The following is a 12,045-nucleotide window of genomic DNA, read 5'->3' on the forward strand; positions in this document are numbered from 1 at the left end:
AAATTGCTATGCAAACAAATGAGAGATTAGTGGATAAATGATTGTTTTCTTATGTATATTGTGAATCAGGGACGGAGCCAGCTTTGAATTTGGGAGAACCCAAGCTTTCCTCACAAAAATACGCGAATTTGGGTTAAATATTAGGATATCCACCGGGGCGGGTTGCGGGTAGAAAATTTTAAAATTTTCGGGTGCCTGGACCGAACCGCCCCGCAATATAACCCTGAACCTAAAAATCTAATACCCAATAACCTGATTCTTCACAATCACTCTCGCCGCTTCAGCTTCTCTTCTTCTTCTTCTTCTTGTCTTCTTTCATTTTCTTCTTCATCTTTCTCTCTCTGTCATCTGCGCCACCCCTCTCTCTCCTCTGTGCTGCCATTCTCTCTTCTCTGCGCTCTCTTCCTCTCTCTCGACTGCGGCTAATGCTGCTACATGAAGTCTTGAAGAACATCTGCGGCTCTGCTTGAGGAAACATCAAGAAAGCAACAAATATTTATTGGTTTTAACCCTAGGTTCAAACCCGCATCATCCGACCCGCCCCGCCCTGCAAAACCCAAACCCGGCGAATATTGTTATACGCTGTAGCTGGATTGCGGGTCTCATTTAATACCCGCAACCTGCAGGGGTACCAGGAATACCCAATACTCGACCGATCCGACCCGTTCCCACCCCTAATTCTAACGACACAAATTCCAATTACCTCGCTGAATCGATTCTGAAAAAAGGAAAAAAAAAAAAAAACACAAAGACAGAAAAGGGAGAGATGGTGTACGGGCAGGTGGTGATTGGTCCGCCGGGCTCCGGCAAGACCACTTACTGCAACGGCATGTCTCAGTTCCTCCAACTTATCGGAAGGTCACACCCGATGACTTGTACCATCTTCATGTCGTTCTACGTTGGAATTAATGGTAATCTTATGCCAATTTTGTGTATATTATTGAAGTGTTTTTGTTTGTTTGTTTGTTTGTTATTGGTGTGCAGGAAGGTTGCGATTATCAATTTGGATCCTGCTAATGACGCATTGCCGTATCCTTTTTCGCTGTATTTACTTTGGTTAAGGTGTCTCTTTTGCTTGTACTATGTTGATTTGAAGTTTGCTTTCTTTGACGCAAATTATAGCTATGAATGTGCTGTGAACATTGAGGAGCTTATAAAACTAAGTGATGTAATGGCGGAGCATTCTCTTGGTCCAAATGGAGGTTGTTAATTTTACTTTTTCAAGCTAATAATATATGTAATGCTCATTGATTGGACCGAGAGTTGTGTGAGGTGTGTGCTCTTGGTAGATTGAGTGAGTGACTTTGTAAATGGGAGTATCAGAGTCAGAATCTGTTTCAATTGACTTTGAGCTCAACATGCTTGTAAATTATGTCTTACTAGTTACGCTGTTTTCTGAATTTTTATTTTGTTATGTTCAACCAGGCCTTGTGTATTGTATGGATTATCTGGAGAAAAATATTGATTGGTTGCAATCGAAATTGGAACCTCTTGTGCGAGGTCGGTATACTATGCCTAACTTATTCAATATGCTCTATAAATGACCATTTTGTTCTTTTTTTTTAATAGGATCAATATCTGTAGGATCTAGAAATTGGGCTCTCTCTCTCTCTCTCTCTCTCTCTCTCTCCCACCTTTTCTTTTTTAGTGTCAACTACATTTTTTCATTCTTTTAGTTGGTCCACTGAACAATAGTAAAATGTAATGCAATATTGCCTAACAGTGATACTAGCTTTGCAGATCACTATCTTCTCTTTGATTTTCCCGGCCAGGTGGAACTATTTTTCCTTCACGCCAATGCCAGGACAGTTATCATGGAACTCAAAAAGAAGTTGAACCTGAGGGTATGATTATGTCTTCTACTTTGATATGGTATTTTTGCATCTTCCACTGGACCCTGAACAGCTGAATTGGCTTCAGCTTGTTATGTTAATGCTTTAATTGTAAAAATCCCATTGGGTTCTTCATTTTATGCAGTTGACTGCAGTGCATTTAGTTGACGCCCATCTTTGCAGTGACCCTGGGAAGTATGTTAGTGCATTGCTTCTCTCTTTGTCAACCATGCTACATCTAGAACTCCCACACGTTAATGTCTTATCCAAGATTGATTTAATTGAGAGCTACGGAAAGCTAGGTGGGGGTTATAGCTCTTCTTCCTTTGACACGAAGTGTAAAATATAATGTAGCATCACAGAAATGTTAGTTATCTTTTCTAATAATTACTTTTTGATGTATTGCAGCTTTCAATCTTGACTTTTATACCGATGTGCAAGATTTGTCTTATTTACAGCACCATATTGGTCAGGATCCTCGCTCTGCCAAGTACAGGTGTGATTTATGGTGAAATTCATTATGCAAATTTGTATGCATCAGTCTTTGCTCTTGAAACCATGCATAAGATGTTATGTCACCTGGGTATTATCTTAAAAAATTTCCAACGTGTTTTCTCCATCAGAATGTTGAAAAAAAAAATTGCCCATTGATTATTTCTTGGATCTCCCTTGCCATCCAGTGCCATATGGTGGTGAATATGGCAGTCATTCTTGTTTTTATATCTTCCGTATTTATAAAATTATGATGGCGGCACAAACACTAACATTTGGGTCTTATAATGTAGCTTTTAAAGTTCTACGATTTAAGGTTCCTCTAATACTTAATGATATAAAGCTATTTAGAACTTCTGTGTGAATATTATATCTTTTTTTGATAAGTAAAAATATATATCAAAAGCGCAGAGGGGCGCAACCCATATACACGGGAAGTATACAAGAGAGCGCCTAAGAAGAGGAGAAATGAAAGAGGAAATCAGAGAAGCTAATTACTAAAGGAGCTAGCCAAGCGGCTGTCCAAGAGTAAAGAGTAAAGAAGAAAAGATGAATCAGTTCCTCTATAGTCCTAGTAGAATTCTCAAAACATCTAGCATTTCTTTCAATCCATATACACCACATAAGACAAAGAGGAATCATCTTCCAAACTACCGCACTTCTAGCACGGCCTCCCGACCACCAACAAGAGAACAAGTCCCTTACTCTGCCAGGCATAACCCAATGCAACCCAAACCGACTGAAAATAGTGTGCCAAAGAGCTCTTGCGGTTTCACAATGGAGAAGAAGATGATCTACTGACTCTCCTGACTTTTTGCACATACAACACCACTCCACCACTCCACCACCACAAGGTTCCTCTTCCGCAGATTATCATGAGTCAAAATTTTGCTAAGGGCCGCGGACCACCCAAAAAAAGCCACTCTCAAAGGCACCTTAGAGCGCCAAATACTCTTCCAAGGAAACATCTCATGGCCAAAATTAGACAAGGCCTTGAAAAGCGACTTAACCTCGAATTTACCTTTCCTAGACGAGGCCCAGCAAATACGATCCACCGTACCTACAGAGATCTTGCACGAATACAATCGCTCAAAAAAAGGAGCAACCAACTCATCTCCCAATCCTGAACATGTCGCACAAAAGTGACATTCCACTCTATAACCCCACTCCTCCAAATTAAATTGTCCTTCACTCAAGCTTCTTTGTGTCTTGCAATGCTGAACAGAGAAGGGAAAGCTTGCTTCAAAGGAGTTTCCCCACACCAAGTATCATGCCAGAAACGAACTTTCGAACCCGCCCCCACCTCAAACCTACACCCTTTGGCAAAGGAACTCCAACATTGACGAATATGCTTCCATACACTCACGCCATGAGAACCCGAAACCTCCTTCGTGCACCACCCGCCTTCCTGTTCTTCGTATTTGGCTTTGATAACCTTGCACCAAAGAGCCTCACTCTCGTTTGCATATCTCCAAAGCCATTTCCCCAAGAGAGCTTGGTTAAACTGATGCAATTTTCGGATACCAAGACCACCGTAATATAAGGGACGGCAAACTTGATCCCACTTTACAAGATGCAACTTAGCCTCATCTCCCATTCCTCCCCACAAGAAATCTCTTTGGACCTTCTCAAGCCTTTTAGCTACACTCATGGGAATCGGAAACAAAGACAAGAAGTAAGTCGGAAGATTAGACAACGTACTCTTAATAAGAGTTAGACGGCCTCCTTTAGAGAGGTACATCCTCTTCCAACCTGCCATTTGACGCTCCATCTTCTCAATTACATCATTCCACATAATCGTGTCCTTATATGGCGCCCCCAAAGGGAGACCCAAATACTTCATGGGCAAATCGGCAACACTACACCCCAGGATATTAGCTAACACTCCAATGTTCTCCACCTCTCCAATAGCCACAATTTTAGACTTTCCAAGATTAACTCTCAAACCCGACACAGCTTCAAAACATAAAAGAATGAGGCGCACATACCGGATTTGATCGAGAGAAGCTTCGCAAAAAATCAAGGTGTCATCCGCAAATAAGGAGTGAGAAACCTCCAAATCCGAGACCACCCTATTTCCCACCGAGAAACCTGTCAAAAGACCTTGGTCAACCGTAGCATTCACCATCTTACTCAACGCCTCCATGACAAGCACAAAAAGTAACGGAGAAAGGGGATCCCCTTGCCGAATTCCCCTCGAACTGCTAAAGAACCCTTCCGGAGAGCCATTCACTAGAATGGAAAATCTTACCGACGTAATACACCATTCTATCCAAGCCTTCCACCTTTCCCCAAAACCACACTTATGCAGCAAGTACAAAACAAAGTCCCAATTTACATGATCATACGCCTTCTCCAGGTCCAACTTACAAATAACACCTGGCACCCCTTGCTTTATGCGACTATCCACACACTCATTTGCAATAAGAACCGAATCTAGGATTTGTCGTCCCCCTATGAAAGCATTTTGAGAGTAGGAAATAACCTTGCCCAAGACAGTTCTCAATCTGAAGGCGAGAACCTTAGAAAAAATTTTGTACACCCCTCCCACCAAGCTTATGGGCCAGAAATCCTTCATCTCTACCGCATCCACCTTTTTAGGAATCAAAGATATGAAAGTAGCATTCAAGCTCTTCACCAAACTTCTGTCTGCGGTGGAACTCATCAAAAATCGCCATAACATCTTGTTTAACAACACCCCAACAAGCTTGAAAAAAAGCCATGGAAAAACCATCTGGACCCGGTGCCTTATCACCATCCATACCTTTTATCACCTCCCAAACCTCCTTTTTCTCAAACTCTCTTTCCAACCACCTACAATCCTCCTCATCAATAGACAGGAATGGCTGGTTGTCCATTCTAGGCCGCCATGAACTTTGCTCCGAGTATAATTGTTGATAATACTGCACCATGTGATCTTTAACCATAACTGGGTCATCGGATAAGACTCCATTAATACGAAGCACTTCCACACGATTGTACCTGCGATAAGAATTTGCCATCTTGTGAAAGAAGCGAGTATTTCGGTCCCCCTCCTTGAGCCACAAAGTTCTAGATTTTTGCCGCCAATAAATCTCTTCACACAACAAAGTGTTCTCCAAATCTTTCAACAAATCTGCCTTTCGAGACTTCTCCTCTTGATCTAACCCTCTCAACTCTGCCAATTCATCCAACTCTTGAATATCTCCCATCAACTCCTTTTTTTTCCTCCCAATATCGCCAAACTCCTCCTCATTCCATTTTTTCAAATCCATTTTGAGAGATTTCAATTTATTAGCTAACACATAACTCGGAAGACCCTCGAAAGAATAAGATCCCCACCAAGAGCTAACCTTGTCAAGAAAACCTTCGGCTTTGAGCCACATGTTCTCAAATTTGAAATATTTTTTACCTCCACAATGAGCCCCACAATCCAAAGCAATAGGGAAATGATCGGAGAACATACACTGCAGTCTTTTTTGAGACACTGCAGGGAAATGATCTTCCCAATCCGAGGAGAGCAAGAACCGATCTATTCTGGACCAGGTCTCGTTTTCTTGATTATTGGACCAAGTAAATTGTCCCCCCACCATCGGAAAGTCCATCAAATTATTCTCCGAGATGAAGTCTGAGAAATCCATCATGCCCGCAGAGTAATACGAATCACTAGAACACTCACTAGGGAAGCGAACAATATTAAAATCCCCACCAAAACACCAAGGAACCTCCCACACATTCAATAAACCAGCCAACTCTTCCCAAAGGATCCTCCTCTCCACATCATCATTCGGACCATAAACCCCTCCAAAAGCCCACACCCAGTTGTCCTCCACATTTTGAAAAGAGCATGCCAAGGTGAACTGCCCCACACACTCCTCCTTACACTCCACCACCCTCCTATCCCACATCATTAACAACCCCCCCGACAAACCATTAGACCTTTTATACTTCCACCCCACATGTTGGCCACCCCAAAGACTGTGAACCACTTCCCGGGAGATAGTCTCCATCTTCGTCTCAATCAAACAAACTATATCTGCTTTCCATTCTCTCAGAAGACCCCTAATACGCAACCTTTTTTTGAGGGCATTCAACCCTCTCACGTTCCATGCGATGATGTTAAGCTTCATGATCCACCACTTTGACCCTTCCCACGACCCCTGCCTTGCATAGAGATCGTCTGATTTCTGTTTACAAGAATTGCACTCCCTGAAAAATCCCCCAAGTCAGAGTCAAACTGCTTCCTGGCATCTTCAATAGACTTAAACAGCAACCTGCCCATGGCACTTTTGTTGGCTTTCTGTGTGAATATTATATCTGGGGACACCTAATATTCATTGTAAGAGCAACCTGCCCATGGCACTTTTGTTGTCACCTACCGTTATTACACTTATTGGCTTTATGGATTTAGATGGGAGTTCTTGAACTGTAGTAATAAGGTTGATCCATTTTCTTGTAAAGTTGGAGCTCGGGTAACTGCACATCCATGGGGGGCTGGGTTGCTTTGATTGGCAATTCAACCCTGTTTACAAGTTGTATATGATAATGTGATAACTTATAACAAATAGAAAATGAAAACCACGATGATTGGCCAGCCTATGGCGATTGCTATTGTTTAATGACTGGCATGTGCTAGGGTCAGCTGGCTGGTGAGCAGTGCTTCTATTTGTGACTGCCAAGGTCCAGTTCTAGTTTGAAAATTGCAATCATAGATCTCTTTTGACTGTTAAAGTGGCGATGCTACGGTTTAATGACTGGCTTATGCTACGCTCAAGTTGACTGGTGAGCAGGTGTTTCTATTTGTGACTGTCAAGGTCCAGGTCTAGTTTAAAAATTGAAACCATAGATCTCTTTTGATAGTTTTAGTGGAAAATTTTTGTGGATAATTAAGGAAGGATTCTGTGAAAATTAGGCAGATGTTGGTAATACTTGAAAATTCACTGAAATGTTTAATGTTGTGTTGCCATTGAAGAACACCATTACGTAATTGTGAATTCTCTTCCGACAATTTTGGCACCAAAAGGCCACTATCAAAAAGTAAATAACTAAAATAAAAGGTAACAAGAGATGGTCAATTGTGACGCCAATTTCAGGTATGACAATGGCTTTAGATTTTCAGTTTATTGTAATAGATATATTGATGGAGACAAGATGCTGCTTCCTGAAGAAACGAGATATTGAGGGATGTGATGAATGATATGCATTTTCACATTATTTTAAATGTGTTCAATTAATAAGTTGTTTCAACTCGAGGTCATCATAGAAATTTTAAATTTGCTCCTTTTTGGACTGAATGCGGTGCATCCTAAAGAAAACATAATGAAGGCTTTCATAATACCTACTTAGTTTGACATCTGCTTCAATCTGTGGGCCTTTGGTTTTGATTCTTTTAGTGATGTCAAATTTTTAAATTTTATGCCGTACCTCTTAAGACAATTTGTGTTCAACTTTTAGTCATATAGTGATGACACATGCAAGACGAACAAATTAGTATGAATTTTTGGATTCTTACATCACACCTGAGTCTGTGAGACATAACTCAAATCTATGTTGTTTGGAAGAACAAGGCATTTAAGACATTATATCAATCTGTAATTTCTTACCTTTCTGGTGTTGCCGTTGGTGAGCATATGAGAAATGGAATGATAATTAAGTACGGCACAATAGCTTGACTATGCAGTTGGGAAAGTAAGCTGTTTTATTATTTATAAATTTGTCTTCAGAGGTTAGCATTCATATAAGTAAACTATTTGTGGTTCTTATTGCAGAAAACTCACTAAGGAGCTATGTGATGTTATAGAAGACTACAATCTCGTTACTTTTACAACCTTAGATATTCAGGCATGCCAGTCTCTCTCTTCTTTCTTCTTGAGTTTGCATGAATAGTCTATATTTGTGTTCTTAGTTAGATGCTGCTTTTCAGGATAGAGAGAGTGTTGGGAATCTAGTGAAGCTGATAGACAAGACCAACGGGTACATTTTTGCAGAAATCGAAGCAAGCGCGGTTGAATTTAGCAAGATTGCAGTTGGTCCTCTTGACTGGGATTATTACAGATATCCTTGTTCTCTTTTGGTTCTTAATATCATATTTGCACTTACTCATGTACAAGATCTCATAGCTTGCATTATGGCATATTTTCGAAATGTCTTTCAACCTGTGTTTAGTGAATGAGAAAATTATTTTGCTGCTTCATCGGCTTCATGGTTTAATGGTGAAGTCAATGGATATCTTCTTCAAGCCGTGGCAAAACTGTAGAAACAACTTTTGCCTTCCTTTTGAGGAAAATTTTGAACTACATGATTTAAGAAGGAAGATCAATTTCTGAAAAGGAGTTTGATCTGGCAATCATCTGGTATTATGTATGCTGTATTACATTTCTGCGCACACGAAATATTTCGTCAAGTCTAGCTTACCAAATATCTTTGATCTTTAGTTACTTGGAATGGGATTTCATGAGTTTTGCTTGACAAATAAGTTCACAGTTGCTGCAGTGCAAGAGAAGTACATGAAAGACGATGAAAATTCTGATTAACAATGATCAATGGAAAAGCTCTGTTTTGGTAAGCTACCCACACTCCCATATGTTTGTGCTTGCGTGGATAGATGTTTATGCGCCTGCTAATCTGTCATCGTTCTCTGTTTCAGAAAGCTCTCGACTGTTTTTCACTACTGGTGTTAACACAGGTTCTTAGCGACCAATTTTGTAATGTTGGGCAAGTACCTTATGGGTGGCAGAAACCAGCTTCTTCTCCCTCCCTCGTCATGCCCTTTTCTTAAAAGGGTTGTGTATAGGGGGCTAAACCAACTCTTATGTGACTTTCTTTTTGTAACATAATTTAAAACGGTTGAGCAGATGCATAAATTTGGGAAAATGTCGAATGAGATTGAAAAACGCTTATGCTTTTACAGTTTTTAGATTGGTTTATTAGTCACTTAACCAAATATACTCTGCTGGAGATACTCTAACCAAAAATCTTATATATATATATATATATATATATATATATATATAGTCAACAAATGGGGTTTTGTTTTTCAAATTAATTAACAAATATTAGGTAAGTTTGATTAGATGGGATGTTTTGTGAAAAAAATGTGGTAGGTAATAGCAGTTTCGGGGAAAAATATTAAATTGTTTCTTTTTTGATCTTTGGAGCTTCAAACTATGGAATATAAAGACCTTTTACGTACGATAGTCTTTGAAGATTACAAGTAGTAAGGGTTATCATGTTTAACATATGGAAGTCACGGACGCGGTTGCGTGGGAAGATGAAAAGCCGTTAAATGTACATCCACACACCACTTTATGCTTCTGAGGATGATGCCCAACTGTTTATGGAAACCACGCCTTCGCTTCTTCCGTGACCATGAGAGTCACCAAAAGTTAACATCTTCTCACCTATCCTAATTGCGTTTCAATCTTTTAGTATACTATTCATTCAAAATGAACTGATTTATATTAAGCCACGTAAGCCTTAAAAAAAATGGAAAATGTTGCTGTCACGACACAAATTCTACTTATGGTCAATTTCTCTCCTAGGTGTCATCTAAAAAAAAATTGAGAGGATTTTGAGATTCTGAAAATTTGAAGAAAAAAAAAAGACAATTTATTTGGTTTAAAATTCAAATTTGTTTTACACGTAAGAGAGAAGTTGGCTATGAGTTGGGTTTGTGTTGTGTTCATATCAAACCTTAAAAAAAATAAAAATAAAACAGGTGGCCGGCCACCTCCCTTGACGTCGTTGGCCACTCTTTTTTAGGAGTGGCTAATTATCGTTTTACTCCTTTGAAGAGGTGATTGGGAGTTTGGTCTTGGTGACTAGGCAAACAAGAGTAATGTTTTTGAAAGCCGCATCAGCTTTAGGAGAATAAAAATATATAGTGATTTTGAAAGCTACATCAACTTTAGGAGGATAAAAAAATATAGTGATTTTGAAAGCCACATCAGCTTTAGGAAGATAAAAAAATGGTCCCTAACATTACTCGGCACAAACAAAGAAGAGGGATACATGACAACTCTATTTTTGGGATTGGGATCTCCAGCAATCTAAGCAGCACATTGTGACAGATTTCATATGTAATTCACCTGTCTAAATAAATTTTTTCGACCTACCCAACCACCTATTCGGACAGGTGGGTCTAAGGTCAGAACTAGCATTTAATTTAAAGTTTGGAAGGTAACAATAAAAGTTTAATATTTGGAGGGGTAAACATTTAATTTTTAGAAGGTTATAGGAGCATTGAAACAAAAATTGTGGAAAACACGCTTCCGCTCCTGGGTGGGCTCTATGTAAACTCTCTCTCATGTGTTCACAAAAATTGCTGGATAATGGATATCATTATCCTTATTTTAGGTTGGTACATACATAATGGCCTATCATTTTCCATTACTTTGGCGCTCTGGTTTCTAGTCCCACATTACGTTTGGAAGTGAGTGGACATTTGTGAGAGTGCGCCGATGTTCTTCTTCTCTTGCGGATTCGTTTCACTCGAGGATATTTGACGAAATGCCTTCTTCTAGAGAGTGAGGAAGAACACCCAGATTAACAAAACAAATATAAAGCGGCAAAAGACATAAACGATAAAAAAAATTAAAAGAGAACATTGGGAAAAGTTCACATATTTTCTTCAAACTATCACTAAATTGACAATGTTTTGCTAAACTTTCAATTGTGACAATATTCACACCTCTCAATTACCAAAACATTGTTAATGTTAATGTCCTCCCCGGCCAATTCCAGTCAAACTACTACCCAATTGATAATGTCCTCTCAAACTTTCAATTGTGACAATATTTTTCTAAACTATCAAAACATTGTCAATGTCCCTCCAAGACCTGCAAAAAGATAAAAATGTCCTTATAGATTTCTCAATAAGACAAAAATACCTCAAAAAAATAAAATAAAATAATTATTTAAAAAAAAAACGAAAATTTTAATTTAAAAAAAAATGATTTTTTTAAATTAAAAATTTAAATGAAAATTTTTAATTTCTTTTTAAAACGGAAAATTTTATTAAAAGAAATATTTTTTTAATTTTTTTGAAAAAAAAAAAAAGGAAGAAAATTTTCAATTTTTATTAAAAAAAATCGAAATTTTTAATTTTTTTCTTATAAAAAGGATTTTTTTTATTTTATTTTTTTTTTTTTAAAGAAGTTTTAGCATCCTTTGTGTTTATTTTACATTAATTGGGGATATTGACAACATTTTAATAGGTTGAGAGAACATTATGATAATTAAAAGTTTGAAAATAATATTATTAATTAAATAATAGTTTGAGAGGTACCTAGATTTATCCAAAAGATTTCATTTTGATTGTCATTAATTTGAAAGGATAGGAGTTAGGTTGAAATGAGGGCAGAGCTATGGTCCTGTGGACTTGATGGTGGTAAGTCATCGGTGCTTCCAATATGGAAAAATAATCAAGGAAAAAAGCCGAGAGAATTATTACTTCAACAGTTCAACGTCATTGTCATCTTCCAATTTTTCTTCCATCTAGATATGAAATTTCACATTCATTAATGTGTGCCACAAGAGGGGGCCTTTCACTGCAGATAACCTTTGACAACGGGGATGGATATTTTTTTCTTCTACTTCAATCACAGATAATCCTACATCATTAACATGAGGCCCCCCCCATCTAGAGGGTGTTACTATCCTTGTCCTTTTCACGCTTCTGCTAGAGAGTAGTTGGGAATTAATTAACAAACATTAATTAATGTAAAATCTTGATTTAAACCGA

At 38.5% G+C, this 12,045-nt stretch overlaps 1 protein-coding gene across 1 annotated transcript; it reads left to right on the forward strand.

Annotated features, from left to right (window-relative positions):
* Positions 1-266: 266 nt before the first annotated feature.
* Positions 267-9,208, forward strand: QQT1 (P-loop containing nucleoside triphosphate hydrolases superfamily protein). Its single transcript, XM_059604254.2, has 11 exons — positions 267-858; positions 985-1,029; positions 1,123-1,202; positions 1,426-1,500; positions 1,741-1,844; positions 1,978-2,134; positions 2,241-2,328; positions 8,072-8,144; positions 8,227-8,357; positions 8,785-8,864; positions 8,950-9,208. Exons 1-10 carry the CDS (start codon positions 767-769, stop codon positions 8,834-8,836), a joined length of 897 nt encoding a protein of 298 aa, XP_059460237.2. The 5' UTR covers positions 267-766; the 3' UTR covers positions 8,837-8,864; positions 8,950-9,208.
* Positions 9,209-12,045: the final 2,837 nt, after the last annotated feature.

The sequence above is a fragment of the Corylus avellana genome, chromosome 9 (assembly GCF_965113065.1).
Source record: "Corylus avellana chromosome 9, dhCorAvel1.hap1.2, whole genome shotgun sequence".
NCBI classification, from domain to species: Eukaryota; Viridiplantae; Streptophyta; class Magnoliopsida; order Fagales; family Betulaceae; genus Corylus; species Corylus avellana.